The sequence below is a fragment of the Terrapene carolina genome, unplaced genomic scaffold, assembly GCF_002925995.2.
Source record: "Terrapene carolina triunguis isolate 2854851 unplaced genomic scaffold, T_m_triunguis-2.0 Scaffold613, whole genome shotgun sequence".
Lineage (NCBI taxonomy): Eukaryota > Metazoa > Chordata > Testudines > Emydidae > Terrapene > Terrapene triunguis.
Genome location: NW_020664964.1, coordinates 7177711 through 7194036, shown reverse-complemented (window position 1 = coordinate 7194036; position 16326 = coordinate 7177711). Strand labels below are relative to the sequence as shown.

Sequence of the window (16326 nt, the reverse complement as noted above, 5' to 3'; positions counted from 1 at the left end):
AGAAGTGAGGTTCTTACCCACGAAAGCTTATGCTCCCAATACTTCTGCTAGTCTTAAAGGTGCCACAGGACCCTCTGTTGCTTTTTACAGATTCAGACTAACACGGCTACCCCTCTGATACTAAACCGATTATGTTCTTTAAGTGCAGTCCTAGCCAGAAAAACTCCAGGATCTTCTTCTGGAGACTAGCCAGGGTTCCTGAGGGCAGGCTTAGGGTGTTGAACCAGTGCCGGAACAGCCGGAACATGGACAGGACTAGCTGGTTGAGCACCAATGCCCTCCCCAAAGGGAAAGGCAATGGAACAGCCCTGTCCACCTCCATAACGAGTCAGATACCGTAAAGTGAGTAGTGAATGAGACAGGGGATTGCAGGAAAATAAAGAATGTCTTATGATGAAGCTAGTGGAATGCTGCTCTGGAGAGGTGGGGTCTAGCCCTGCCTCTCACACAGAGTTCTGGTATGATACTGGGCAAGTCACCGAAACTAAACTTTTCACAGGTGTGCTCCTCATTTTCTAGATCCACTGCACAGACATCTGTCATCTTCTGTCAATTATTTCATTAGTTCAAATGGCAACCTACTACTGCTAGCTGGAACTGCACTAGAGAGGGGCTTCTCCAATATTTGCTGGCAGCAGGGGAATGTTGAAACCCATGAATTTTGGTTTCCATTCCAGTCTCTGGAGGGGAGTGTATTTGAGTGGACACAGACACTTTTCTGTGTCCCCGACAGCCTGTACCCATTCTGTTTCTTACACACATCCCAGGCTAACTCGTCATCCAAGTCTCCCCAGCTTCCTCCTTGCCTCCTCATACCAGTCCTCGTTCCCACATCTAGTGAGTCCCAGTCTGCTGGTCTATCTGTCTGAGTCCCAGTCTCTCTATCCCAGTCTCTTTGACCAATCTTCTCCCTGGCTCCTCCTCAGATCCCTCCCCCTACTTGCTCCAAATCCCTTTGCACAGCCAAACTATTAACTCCACCGCTCTTCCCCTCTTTCCCTCCCCCCTCCCCGACCAATTCAAGTATCCTCTGCATTAGAGTCAGGTTGCTTCCACCTTCTTGATGTTCCCTGGGTTCCAGGAGACTGTCTCCCTGCTCTTGGTTGCTCTGCTCAGAATCCCAGTGCCCATATCAGCAATTGTTAGGTTTTCTAATCCTTTAATCATTATCATAGCTCTTCTCTGAACTGGAGTGCCTCTCCATTGTATCAACATCCTTCCTGAGGCAGACACTTGGCAAGGGAAATTTTCAGCTATGCGGTTGAAGTTTGGTAGAATTATAAAATTGTTTCTCCCTGTCTTTAATCTCAGCTGCCATGCAACCTTCTCCTCCCCCCACTGTCCAGCCTCATGAAGTAGTAGTAGTAGTGCAGAGGGCAGGCATGTTTCACATCAGAGATAGGTAGTGAAGGATGGGGAGGTAGGAGAAGGACTTGAGTTTAAATCTGGCCCTGATTTCTATTGTGGAAATTCCCTCCTTCTCCCTAACACAATGCTGCTGCTGCTCTTCCTCCAGCTAGATTTTTAATGGACCTGATTCAGGCCCTGTAGGTGAAATAGACCATTTGTGGGTTGCTCTGGGATTTAGACATCCAGGTGCCTAGAGCAAGACAACAATGCACATAGCCGGAGGCAAAAACTTAGGCATGTACGGAACTTTAACAGGAGAAATTTAGGCAACAGGTGACTTAGGCACCTAAAGGGTTCAACAGCAGCTGAATAGGGTATTGTGAATGTAAGGGGCATGTAAATGCTGGACTTAGGTGTCTAAGTCATATCTCTTACTTTTTCCTGACCCTCCCCTTACTATGAAGAAGGTTCAAGTATGTGAGATGTCAGGTGATCGGAGGGGAAGGACAGAGACTCAGGTGGGGATCCTGGGGTGGAGAACTGAGGGAGGGTCAGGTTTGTGGGAATAACGTGAGGGGGAAAGGAGTCCAGGAGAGCTGGCTGTATTTTAAAGAATCATTATTTAGGTTGCAGGAACAAACCATCCCGATGTGTAGAAAGAATAGTAAATATGGCAGGCGACCGGCTTGGCTTAACAGTGAAATCCTTGCTGATCTTAAACATAAAAAAGAAGCTTACAAGAAGTGGAAGATTGCACAAATGACCAGGGAGGAGTATAAAAATATTGCTCAGGCATGCAGGAGTGAAATCAGGAAGGCCAAATCACACTTGGAGTTGCAGCTAGCAAGGTATGTTAAGAGTAACAAAAAGGGTTTCTTCAGGTATGTTAGCAACAAGAAGAAAGTCAAGGAAAGTGTGGGTCCTTTACTGAATGAGGGAGGCAACCTAGTGACAGCGGATGTGGAAAAAGCTCATGTACTCAATGCTTTTTTTGCCTCTGTCTTCACGAACAAGGTCCGGTCCCAGACTACTGCACTGGGCAGCACAGCATGGGGAGGAGGTGACCAGCCCTCTGTGGAGAAAGAAGTGGTTCAGGACTATTTAGAAAACCTGGACGAGCACAAGTTCATGGGGCCGGATGCACTGTATCCGAGGGTGCTAAAGGAGTTGGCGGATGTGATAGACTCAGACTCATAGACTTTAAGGTCAGAAGGGACCATTATGATCATCTAGTCTGACCTCCTGCACAACGCAGGCCACAGAATCTCACCCATCCACTCCTGTAACAAACCCCTAACCTATGAGTTATTGAAGTCCTCAAATTGTGGTTTAAAGACCTCAAGGTGCAGAGAATCCTCCAGTAAGTAACCCGTGCCCCACACTGCAGAGGAAGGTGAAAAACCTCCAGGGCCTCTGCCAATCTGCCCTGGAGGAAAATTCCTTCCCGACTCCAAATATGGCGATCAACTAAACCCTGAGCATGTGGGCAAGACTCACCAGCCAGACACACAGGAAAGAATTCTCTGTAGTAACTCAGATCCCACCCCATCTAACATCCCATCACAGGCCATTGGGCATATTTACCACTAATAATCAATGATCAATTCATTGCCAAAATTTAGGCTATCCCATCATAGCCTCCCCTCCATAAACTTATCAAGCTTAGTCTTGAAGCCAGATATGTCTTGTGACCCCACTACTCCCCTTGGAAGGCTGTTCCAGAACTTCACTCCTCTAATGGCTAGAAACCTTCATCTAATTTCAAGTCTAAATTTCCTAATGTCCAGTTTATATCCATTTGTTCTTGTGTCCACATTGGTGCTGAGCTTAAATAATTCCTTTCCCTCTCTGATATATTTATAAAGAGCAATCATATCTCCCCTCAGCCTTCTTTTGGTTAGGCTAAACAAGCCAAGCTCTTTGAGTCTCCTTTCATAAGACCGGTTTTCCATTCCTCGGAACATCCTAGTAGCCCTTCTTTGTACCTGTTCCAGTTTGAATTCATCCTTCTTAAACATGGGAGACCAGAACTGCACACAATATTCCAGATGAGGTCTCACCAGTGCCTTGTATAATGGTACTAACACCTCCTTATCTTTACTGGAAATACCTTGCCTGATGCATCCCAAGACCGCATTAGCTTTTTAAACGGCCATATCACATTGGCGGCTCATAGTCATCCTGTGATCAACCAATACTCTGAGGTCCTTCTCCTCCTCTGTTACTTCCAACTGATGCGTCCCCAATTTATAACAAAAATTCTTTTTATTAATCCCTAAATGCATGACCTTGCACTTTTCACTATTAAAATTCATCCTATTACTATTACTCCAGTTTACAAGGTCATCCAGATCTTCCTGTATGATATCCCGGTCCTTCTCTGTATTAGCAATACCTCCCAGCTTTGTGTCATCCACAAACTTTATTAGCACTTTCCCACTTTTTGTGCCAAGTAATAAGTAATAAAAAGATTAATCAAGATTGGTCCCAAAACCGATCCCTGAGAAACTCCACTAGTAACCTCCTTCCAGCCTGACAGTTCACCTTTCAGTATGACCTGTTGTAATCTCCCCTTTAACCAGTTCCTTATCCACCTTTCAATTTTCATATTGATCCCCATCTTTTCCAATTTAGCTAATAATTCCCCATGTGGAACCGTATCAAATGCCTTATTGAAATCGAGGTAAATTAGATTTCCTTTCTCTAAAAAATCTGTTACCGTCTCAAAGAAGGAGATCAGGTTGATTTGGCATGATCTACCTTTTGTAAAACCATGTTGTATTTTGTCCCAATTACCATTAACCTCAATATCCTTAACTACTTTCTCCTTCAAAATGTTTTCCAAGACCTTGCATACTACAGATGTCAAACTAACAGGCCCATTAAGCTGTTCGAGTTTGGCTTCTACCTCGAATGTGGTAATATCTACCTCCATATCCTCATTCCCATTTGTCATCCTACCATTATCCCTAAGCTCCTCATTAGCCTCATTAAAGACTGAGGCAAAGTATTTGTTTAGATATTGGGCCATGCCTAGATTATCCTTAACCTCCACTCCATCCTCAGTGTTTAGCGGACCCACTTCTTCTTTCTTTGTTTTTTCTTATTTATATGGCTATAAAACCTCTTACTATTGGTTTTAATTCCCTTTGCAAGGTCCAACTCTACATGGCTTTTGGCCTTTCTCACTTTATCCCTACATGTTCTGACCTCAATAAGGTAGCTTTCCTTGCTAATCCCTCCCATCTTCCACTCCTTGTAGGCTTTCTGCTTTTTCTTAATCACCTCTCTGAGATGCTTGCTCATCCAGCTTGGTCTACACCTCCTGCCAATGACTTTTCCCCCCTTTCTTGGGATGCAGGCTTCTGATAGTTTCTGCAACTTTGACTTGAAGTAATTCGAGGCCTCCTCCGCCTTTAGATCCATGAGTTCTTCAATCCAATCCACTTCCCTAACTAATTTTCTTCATTCTTTAAAGTTAGTCCTTTTGAAATCAAAAACCCTAGTCCCAGATCTATTTTTGTTTATCCTTCCATCTAGTTTGAACTGAATTAGCTCATGATCACGCGAACCAGGGTTGTCCCCTACAACCATTTCTTCTATGAGGTCCTCACTACTCACTAAAACTAAATCTAAAATGGCATCCCCTCTTGTTGGTTCTTCAACTACTTGGTGAAGGAATCCATCAGCTATCGCATCCAGGAAAATCTGAGCCCTATGATTATTACTAGCACTTGTCCTCCAGTCTATATCTGGGAAGTTAAAGTCTCCCATGATCACACAATTCCCATTAGTGTTTACTTCATTAAAAACATTAAAGAGGTCTCTATCCATATGCAAATCGGATCCCGGAGGTCTGTAGCACACCCCAAGCACTATCCCAGGGGAAGCTCTAGTGCAGGGGTCGGCAATGTATGGCACGCAAGCCGATTTTTAATGGCACGCTGCTGCCTGCCGAGTCCCGGCAGGCAGCAGCATGCCATTAAAAATCCTGCCTTGCCCAGCCAAGCCCGGCCCTGCCCGCTCTTCTCTGCCCTCTGCCCCCCCATCCCGCGGGGGCAGGAGGCAGAAACTGGGACCTGCCGGCTCCTGCCAGCTCCCCTGTCTCTTCCAGCAGTGTGCTGGGTTCCTGCCCCTCCTCCTCCTCCCTGCTGGCCGATCAGCTGATGGCCTTTGCGAGGGAGGGGGTCCGGAAGGAGCAGGGTCAGCCTGCTCGCTGCTCCTGGCGGAGGCAGAGAAGAAACTGAGGCAGGGCCTTGGGGAAGAGGTGGTGGTGGAATAGGGGCATTATCCCCTCCAGCCCTCTGCCCTGACCCCCCCCACACCCCCAGCCCTCTGCCCTGAGCCCTGCGTCCTGCACACCCCCCAGGCCCCTGCCCTGAGCCCTGTACCCCCCTCACACACACACAGCCCTCTGCTTGACCCCTTCACCCCCCCACCATGACCCCAGCCCTGACTCTAGCACCCCAACACATACCCAGGCCCTGACACCCTGCACCCCCCACATCCCCACCCCCACCCTGAGCACCAAATGGGAGCTGCCCAGGTAAGTGCTCCACACCCAAACCTCCTGCCCCAACCCTGAGCCCCCTCCCTCATTCTAGCTCCTGGTCAGACCCTACACCCCAACCCCCAGCCTGCTCCTTCACCCCCAGCCCTGTGCTCAGTGCACTCCCACCCTCAGCTCAGTTCAGAGAGAGACGAAGAGAATGGGCCAGAACCAGGGAGAAGGTAGGTACCCACTGTATGTGGGCAGGGCCAGGACCCCAGTATGGCAGCGGGCTGAGCGGGTCCGGCAGCCGGGATCCCGGCTGGCAGGAGCCGGCAAATGGAACCCTTGAGCGGCAGCGGGCTGAGCCGCTCAGCCCACTGCTGGCCTGGGGTCTCGGCCGCCGGCCCCGCACAGCCCGCTGCCGGTCTGGGGTTCTGGCTGCCAGCCCCACTCAGCCTGCTGCTGGCCTAGGTGAACGGAAACCCCAGGCCGGCAGCAGGCTGAGCGGGCCGGCAGCGTAAGATCGACATTTTAATTTAATTTTAAATGAAGCTTCTTAAACAGTTTGAAAACCTTGTTTATTTTACAATACAATAGTTATATAATATATAGACTTCTAGAGAGAGACCTTCTAAAAAACATTAAAATATATTACCGGCACGCGAAACCTTAAAAATGAATAAATGAAGACTCGGCACACCACTTCTGAAAGGTTGCCGACCCCTGCTCCAGTAGCTTTCTTTCCCAATGTGATTTTTGCCCAGACAGACTCTGTCTTATCCATTCCATCACTTCTTATTTCTTTACAGGCTACCTCATCGATATACAATGCTACTCCACCACCTTTGCCTTTATTGCTGTCTTTCCTAAATAGCACATTCACTTCAATACCTGTACTCCAGTCATGACTACTATTCCACCTGTGGGGGGAAGGATAGCTCAGTGGTTTGAGCATTGGGATGCTAAACCCAGGGTTATAAGCTCAATCCTTAAGGGGGCAAAATCAGTACTTGGTCCTGCTAGTAAAGGCAGGGGGCTGGACTCAATGACCTTTCAAGGTTCCTTCCAGTTCTAGGAGATAGGATATCTCCATTTATTTATTATTATGTTTCTGTTATCCCTATATCATTTGGTTTCACTTCCTGCACCAGTAGCTCTAGTTCCTCCATTTTGTTACCTAGGCTCCTTGCATTAGTGTACAAACATCTTAATTTTTGCCGTTTGGCTTCACTGTATCCTTTCTTACTTCGTTTTCTTCCTTCTCAATGTTAAATTCCGGCGGGGAGATTACCTGGACATCTTCCAACCATCTCCCCCAAATTCCTAGTGGCTAGGCAGCAGTTCTGCAGAAAAGGACCTAGGGGTTACAGTGGACGAGAAGCTGGATATGAGTCGACAGTGTGCCCTTGTTGCCAAGAAGGCTAACGGCATTTTGGGCTGTATAAGTAGGGGCATTGCCAGCAGATCGAAGGACATGATCATTCCCCTCTATTCGACATTGGTGAGGCCTCATCTGGAGTACTGTGTCCAGTTTTGGGCCCCACACTACAAGAAGCATGTGGAAAAATTGGAAAGAGTCCAGCGGAGGGCAACAAAAATGATTAGGGGGCTGGAGCACATGACTTATGAGAGCCTGAGGGAACTGGGATTGTTTAGTCTGCAGAAGAGAAAAATGAGGGGGGGCGGGGTTGATAGCTGCTTTCAACTACCTGAAAGAGGGTTCCAAAGAGAATGGATCAAGACTGTTCTCAGTGGTACCAGATGACAGAACAAGGAGTAATGATCTCAAGTTGCAGTGGGGAGGTTTAGGTTGGATATTAGGAAAAACTTTTTCATTAGGAGGGTGGTGAAGCACTGGAATGGGTTACCTAGGGAGGTGGTGGAATCTCCTTCCTTAGAGGTTTTTAAGGTCAGGCTTGACAAAGCCCTGGCTGGGATGATTTAGTTGGGGATTGGTCCTTCTTTGAGCAGGGGGTTGGACTAGATGACGTCCTGAGGTCCCTTCCAACCCTCATTGTCTATGATTCTATGAAAAGGCACTGGCTAGGAAGTGAGATGAGGGTGTTTGCTGGTGAGGGAGAAAAAGTAGAATAAGTAGTGTTTGCTGGAGGAGGAGGGGAGATTAAACATTTGAAAGGAGGAGAAATTGAGGGAATGTTTGAGGATATTTAGAGCCTTATGATTACTGAAGAGAATCTGCATTGCTTAAGGGTAGGGGCTTTGTAACACTAAGAATCTGAGTCATGCCTCCCACAACTAAATTGCTGACTGAGTAATCTGACCCTGTGCTTGTACAACGCCTACGGCAGTTGGGCCACTATCTGATTGTGGGCCTTGAGTATTACTGTAATAAAATATAACAAGCAGCAATAAAGAATAATTTGTGTGAGATGCAGAGCTTCTATGGCTTAACCATGTTTAATTATGTTTTCAGGGGCATTCTTGATCCCATACGTCATAGCACTTGTCTTTGAAGGAATCCCATTGTTTCATCTTGAACTAGCCATAGGACAGCGCTTGAGAAAAGGCAGCATTGGTGTCTGGAATACCATCTCACCTTACTTTGGAGGAGTTGGTATGTTTCTTTCTGTTTTTTTCCCTCTGTAAACTAGTTACCCCACTGTCAAGAGCCATATTCAATACTGTCTAGGGAACTGGTTAAATAACTGAAACAAGTGCCTCAAGCTCCAACCCAGAGCAATACTGGCTCTAGGAAACTAAAGTTTGATCTCCGTGGTCACACTGTCCAGCAGTTCTTACCCATTCACAAGCACATAGGACTCCTCTCTGATATGAAACCTCAAAACCCTTTTATTTAGGAAACACAACAGACAGTTACATAAAATAAAATCAGTCTAGTGGGACACAGTGGGTTTGTTAAAAATATCTCAAGGCCCAAGTGACATGCCCAAGAGAACCCTGCTTGCCTCCCACTAGACCCATCCCCCTTTGGGTCCCTTCCACTCGGTTTGGGAAAAAATAAATGAATTAAGCATTAACCCTAGACAGAGACAAACCCTTAATTAAAACAGGAGACCATTTGGGGTCCTTATCAGGAGTCACACAAACCTCCCTCCCTCCACCAAAAAAAAATAATAGGAAAATGTACAAGTCCCCAGCAGTTAAGCATGTAGAGGAATACTCTAACACTATTATGGGTCTGAACAGCGTAGCCCCAACTTGAGTACCTTCTGCAGGCCATTGACACTTGGGTGTAATGCTCACAAACAGCCTCCAACATGTAAGTCACTCCCAGCTATGTCTGTATGTGTGCACTGCAGCCAACCAGCCACACTTTGGCTCTCACCAGTCTTCGTTATGCTGCAGGGTGACCCCAACGCCCCCTCCGTCCCAGATCTTACCCCAGAAATATGTACAGCCCAGCCCTCTCCTGAATAGTACAAATATGTTAAGTGCATTATTCCTTTAAGGGAATAATATGCACACAACTTGTTACCCCAAATGGAGTTACCCAGACACTTAAACTTGAACAGACTGGATTAGAAAAAACAGTAAAACAAGTTTATTAATTACAAAGATAGATTTTGAGTGAAAACACATAATGAGGCATAAAAGTCAGAAGTGGGTACAAGAAAAATAAAGATAAAATCCTTAACTGGTGCCGAACTTAACAAATATTAATTTCAAAGCAAAGTTCTCACCACATGCTTTCACTGACCAAACTGTCAGGTCAAGACTCCTCTCCCAGAGTCCAACAGCTGCTTCCTTTGTCTCTTCAGGTGTAGTGAATGCAATGGGCAGCAGGGAGGGGGGTACCTTGGGTGTTTGTCCCTCCTTTTTATAGTTTCAGTCCCTTTCTTGAAAAACATTTCCAGCTGAGAACCAGGAACCAAAGAGTCTATGTGGAAGGATAATCCTTACTGGTTTTTTCACCTGTTTGAACTTTGTCTTTCCTTCCTGCGTGATGAATCTGTTCACTGCTTAAATGCAAATTAAAGCAAGGATGCATTCCTTTGTTTAGGACAGACCTGTTTGCAACTTCTGTTTAGGCAAAGCTATGGGGTTTGGAAAATGTGTTAACACCATACAGGGGAATATTATAACTTCACATACAATGTTGTCACACAAATGATACCTCACAATACATGTCTTGTACAAAATTATTACAGTAATGTGTGAACACATGGGCCTATTCGGTCACATATACACAATGAAAGACAGCAGCATATTAAGCTACTACCTGTAATGTGTAGACAGCAGCAGGGTGCACCAGAGAGATTCCTCTGTCTGCAGCACTAAATGGGCACTCTATGGGCATGAATTTGCTCTCACTTACATCAATGGAAATCAGGCTTTTCTGGCTTCCACCAAAATAAATACGGTTCTGCCCACTTATGCCTAGAACATTCCCTCAAGTATTGGAAGTGATTGGATGGGCAGCACCACAATCCTTCAGGCCAAAGCTTGTCTATTTGTAGCAGGATGGTGAGGAGCGGAATGTATATGTTTCATTCCATTTGAAGCAAGGAATCTCTGAAATTCTTCAGAACAGAATTTAGGCCCATTGTCACTCACCAACTGTAACAGTAAACCAACTTGGCTAAACAAGTTACCAAGACTACTGGACATCCTTGTAACTATAGCACAAGTAATTCTGGAAACTTTGGTTATTCTGAATGGGCATTGATTACAACCAAAAACATATAACCTTCTAAAGGTCCAGCAAAGTCCACATGAACATGTGTCCAAGGAGTCTGAGGCCACGACCAAGGATGTAGATGAGCTGGGCTAGGATCATGCTGAATTTTCTGACACTTAGTAGAGCCTTGCTCGCAATATCTTTGTTGATCCTCATTTACCAGACATGATTCTGGGTTATGGTCTTCATACATACAATGGCAAAATGACCTTCGTGAAGAGCTTCCAAAACCTGAGACTGAAGTGATTTTGGAATGATCACTTGCATTCTGCATCAGATGCAACCGTGATTCACAGATAATTCACGTTGACATAACACAAATTGTGTAAACTGGGGATTCTTTTGATCTTGAATACTGTACATTGCAGTATGATTCCTCTCAGAAGAAAAAGCACATCATCCTTAGTGGTTACTTTGTTGATGTCTGTGCTAGTGATAGGTAATTGTAACAGGGTCAGCACCTGCCTCTTGTGAGCGTCCCCTTTCTCTGGCCAACAGTGCCTACAGTCTCTTAATTCTTTTCAGCAAGTCAGTACCCACCTCTCGCGAGCGCCCCTTTCCTGCCGATGGATCTCTTGGCAGGTCTTCAGCAACTCAGTCCTCTGGCCGAGCTGCCTATACTGTCCCACAGGGCCTATCTCAAAGCCCTCAGTAATGTCCTATAGTCCTCCCCAGGCTCTGGTCCTCAGTCTGACCAACAGGGCCTATCTCAGTACTCTAGTTGGCCAGCTTACATGTGAAGGTTCCTGCTCTGGGATTGAGGAGCACTCCCTGGGGGCTCGTCGCCTGCCCTTTAGTCCTCTGACCCCGGCTCTCCAGGGGTAAAAAGTTCCATGGCCAGTCCCTTCCCTGGGCCTGTCTTCAGTGAGTCCTGGCACCCAGCCAGAAGCTATTCCCTCACTTCCCCAGTCCCTGCCAGCAACTACCTGCCTTAGCCCTTGCAGCTAGCTAGGAGCACCTCTTGCTCCCCCCAGTCTCTGCAGACTGCCCTCACTCTGGACCTGCAGCTCCTTTTATATGAGCCTGCTGGGCCCTCACTGGCTGCTCCCTGCAGCCTCTCTGATTGGCTGCTTCCCTTGCACCCACTCTAGCCCACTTGGAGGACCTCTCCAGTGCTCCTTCCCTGGGATGGGTGAGGCAGGACCCCGAGGCCTCCAGTAGGTGGCTTTTGGGCCTAATCCACCCCATGAAAGTAATCTATTAATCAAATTGAGATAGATTACTTTGTCTGAAGTTTCTTTGGGTTGACAGGAGTTTGAGCATAGCAGTTGCAACAGCCCATCAGCATTGCCATGCTGAGTCCCGTACAGTATAGTATAAATATGAATTGAAAGTAGCAATTCTCATCATTGCATATGAGCAGCAACTAATGACAGAAAGCCAGGTTTCAGTCCAAAAAAATTGAAAGTAACAGGCAACGATCCATCAGCAAGGTAAAATGTCTACCATACAGATTGGTATGGAAACTTCCGAATTCCTAAGATAATGCTGAGAGCTTCTTGCTTTATTTGAGCATAGTTCTTCTCAGGAGTAGTGAATGTTCATTATGCAAAGGCAATTGCTTTCTCCATGCCATTAGGAAAAAGGTGGGAAAGAACTGCAGCCACTCCATGTGGTGAAGCGTTACAAGCCAATTTCAATGGTAGTGAAGCATCAAAATGTGTAAGAACTTCGGGTGATGTCAGTTTATTTGCTTTCTTAAATGCACACTCACACTCTTTAGTCCATTTCCATTTTTTCTTTGCTTCTAACAGTTCATGTAAAGGTGCCAATATTGTCATCAGAATAGGCAGAAATGTACCATAGTGGTTAAGCAGTCTTAAGAATGAATGTAACTCTGAAATGTTCTCTGGTGGTGGCGGCACTTCAAGAACTACCTTTTCTTTCTCTGGTGATTTCCTTAAGCCTCTGGCATCAATTACAGGTCCAAGTTGTTCAACTGAAGATTTGAAAAACTCACATTTGTTTTGGTATACTCTCAGTCCATGGTCTTTCAAACATTGCAAGACAGCATCCAAATTTTGAAGATGATCCTTTCCTATAACAAGGATGTCATCCAAACAGCATAACTCCATTCAGCCCTTCAAAATCTCATCTATAGATTTCTGGAACAGAAATAAAGTTCCTCCTCTGCCTTGGTGGGTTCTGCGCTTTCTGGCGGATTTGCTCGTCTCCGAGGTTCACGGCAGTCCTCAGTTTGGCTCCTTTTGTTAGTGGCACAAACCTGCCGTTCACTTGGCTAACCTCATCACTGGCCAGCATTGGGAAAAGGAGGAGAACAATCCCCAAAGTCTCTGCTGGCCCACCTAATAGGTCAGGGGATAGGCCAGAGACCTTCCCCTCTAGTGGGACCCACAGTCCAGATCAACTCCTTTTATATCAAATAGGGAGTTGAGGGGATGGAGGGAACCCGGGCCCACCCTCTACTCCGGGTTCCAGCCCAGGGCCCTGTGGATTGCAGCTGTTTATAGTGTCTCCTGTAACAGCTGCGTGACAGTTACAACTACCTGGGCTACTTCCCCATGGCCTCCTCCCAACACCTTCTTTATCCTCACCACAGGAACTTCTTCCTGATGTCTGGTAACGCTTGTACTTTGCAGTCCTCCAGCAGTACGCCAACTCACTCTCAGCTTCTTGCGCCTCTTACTCCCAGCTCCTCACACATGCCCCTCACTGACTGAAGTGAGGTCCTTTTTAAACCAGGTGCCCTGATTAGCCTGCCTGTCTTAACTGATTCTAGCAGCTTCTTGATTGGCTCCAGGTGTCCTAATTAGCCTGTCTGCCTTAATTTGTTCCGGCAAGTTCCTGATTGTTCTGGAACTGCCCCTGTTACCTTACCCAGGGAAAAGGGACTTGCTTAACCTGGGGCTAATATAGCTGCCGTCTATCACTCTCCTGTAACCATCTGGCCCAACCCTGTCACATATCCCCCCGCCTCCACTCAACACCACGGAGTTGGGCAACTTGGGATGTCAGGCAGTGTACCCGTGACAAGCCATCTGCATTGCCATGATGGCTTCCAGCCTGGTGTTGTATGGTGAATTGGAAAGGTTGTAGGGACAGGAACCATCTGGTCACCCTTGCGTTCTTCTCTTTATTTCGCTGCATACACTGGAGGGGTGCATGGTTGGTCACAAGGGTAAACCGTCGTCCCAGCAGGTAATAACAGAGTGTTTCCATGGCCCATTTCACAGCAAGGCACTCTCTCTCAACCACTGCATACTTCTGCTCTCTTGGGAGGAGTTTCCTGCTGAGTTAGAGGATCGGGTGTTCTTCGTCTCCGACCATCTGTATAGGACAGCTCCCAATCCTACTTCAGGTGCATCTGTCTGTAAAATGAATTCTTTGTTGAAGTCTGGGGCTATAAGCACGGGGTTACTGCAGAGGGCTGTCCGTAGATCCGTGAATGCTTTCTCTGCGGCATCTGTCCACTTCACCATGTCTGGACCCTGGGCTTTTATCAGGTCCGTCAGGGGACTTGCTCTGGTGGCAAAATGGGGAATAAATCGCCGGTAGTACCCCACCACACCCAGGAATGCCCAGACTTGCATTTTCCGATTCGGCCGGGGCCAATTTTGGATAGCCTCCAGTTTGTTTTTGAGGTACTAGGATCTGCTGTACCTTCTGTCCCTGTACTGGTGCAACCCGGTACAAGAAATCCTTCTTCATTATGAAATAGGGTCCTGGTCCCTGGGTTTTCCCTTCCACGGGGACCCCATCTATTTCGGTCACCTCCTTCCTAATGTTGTCGTACCTTGGGTCTTCAGCCTGGTCCCGCCAAAATTTTCTCTCCCAGGGTTAATCTGCCCAGGGGGCAGTCTCTGTTGCCTCTCCTGGTTCAGAGGCATAAGGGGTGGGAGTCAGACTGGGGTGCTTCTCCCTCCTGGGCGGCCTCCTTTTCAGCTGCTCGGGTCTGCCTACCTACGAGAGCTACCCTCTGGCTTTGGGTCAGTATTCAGGTTCCCAAGGCCTTAGCTGCCCTTCTTTCCCTTTTCGTCTTTCTACCCTGCCTGGGAGTGGAGAACAAATCTGGGGATATTTCAGAGAAGACTGGGGGTTGAAGTCTACTGTGGATGTCTCACTAACTTCAGGGTTTCTCCCTTTCTCCAATTCCCCTACTAGGAGTAAGTCTCCAAACCCTGGAAACTCCCTCCCTATGAGCACTCGGTATGGGAGTTTAGGGACTACACCTTCTGCTACCTCAGTAGTGTTCCCCTGGATTTCAATTTTTACCGGGATGGTGGGGTAATAAGTAACTGTCCCATGGACGCATGTCACCCCTGTGCGCTTTGCCTGCAGCAGCTGACTGCACTTCACAAGCTTCCCTGAAATAAGCATGATAGCACTCCCAGAATCAACCAGTGCCATGGTTTCTGCCCCATTTAGTTTTACTGCTCTGGTGTACATATGCGGGGGTTAGCGTGACCCCCACCAGGTGAATTAGGGAGCATGTGTCTGCCCAGGTCCCCAGGTTACACTGCATAGGCGCCTCAGCATTGGGACACCGTGCAGCTATGTGTCTCCACTCCCAGCAGGCGTAACATCTGTATGGGGCCCTAGGCATTCCCTGGTCTCTCGGTTTGGGCAGTCTAATGACACTATCCTCTTCCCCCTCAGTGCTCCGACTCTTTGTGGCCTCCAATAGGCCTTCAGACTCTCTCTTTTTCCACCTAGGCCCTCCTAGGGGCCCAGTCGCCTGAGCTCTGGAGCTTGGTGCTGCTAATAATAAATAATGGAGATATCCCATCTCCTAGAAGTGGAAGGGACCTTGAAAGTTCATTGAGTCCAGCCCCCTGCCTTCACTAGCAAGACCATGTACCGATTTTGCCCCAGATCCCCAAGGGGCTCCCTCAAGGATTGAACTCACAACTCTGGGTTTAGCAAGCCAATGCTCAAACCACTGAGCTATCCCTCCCCCCCAGTTTAGCTAGTTTAACCCGGGGTGCCTCTTCCTTAAGTGGTTGGGTCAGTTCCCTTGCCACCCTTTGCCTCTCTACCAATGCGACAACCTCGTCATAGGTGGCGGGTTCGTTCTGGCTTACCCAGGCATGAAGGTCTGGTGGTAGTCCCCTCATGTATCGGTCGATGACCAGAATCTCTAGTATCTCTTCCAGACTCTGGGACTCAGTTCGTAACCACTTTTCTGTGAGATGGATGAGATCATATAATTGGGACCGCAGGGTATTGTTTTCCTGGTACCTCCACTCATGATATCGCTGGGCCCACACTGTGGTCATTACCCCAGATCTGCTCAGGATCTCTGCTTTCAGCTGAGACTAGTCTGCCGCAGCCTCTTCAGACAGGTCATAGTAGGCCTTCTGGGTCTCCCCACACAGGAATGGGGTGAGGAGGGATAGCTCAGTGGTTTGAGCATTGGCCTGCTAAACCCAGGGTTGTGAGTTCAATCCTTGAGGGGGCCATTTGGGGATTTAGTGTGGGATTGGTCCTGCTTTGAGCAGGGGGTTGGACTAGATGATCTCTTGAGGTCCCTTCCAACCCTGATATTCTATGATGCCAGACCACTGTTCTTGGGGCCAAGCCTCCCACAGGGCTGTCCTCTCAAAGGCCAGGAGGTCATCCTCCCAGTCATTTTCTGCAGCCAATTGCTGGCCTGTATGATCTGCATCCCATCCTGGCCCCGGTTCAGCTCTGTAAGGGTCTTTACCTGGCTTACCAGTTCCCGCAACATAGCACGGTCTTGAGCAGCCTGGTCCATCAGCAGGCGATTAGCCTCTTGCTGCAGCTGCACTGCCTCCTCTTGGGTGGCTGCCTGGACACGAGTAGCCTCCTGCTGTGCAGCTGTGGCTTGTATCAATGCCTGCAC

The 16326-nt window shown here is 47.6% G+C and overlaps 1 protein-coding gene across 1 annotated transcript in view; it reads left to right on the top strand.

Annotated features, from left to right (window-relative positions):
- LOC112103367 (sodium-dependent neutral amino acid transporter B(0)AT3-like) overlaps positions 1-16326 on the top strand; it is a 93766-nt gene that overhangs the window by 6417 nt on the left and 71023 nt on the right. The window contains exon 2 of the mRNA XM_024195084.1: positions 8277-8417. Coding sequence (XP_024050852.1) covers positions 8277-8417 — 141 coding nt within the window. The remainder of the gene's footprint in view (positions 1-8276; positions 8418-16326) is intronic.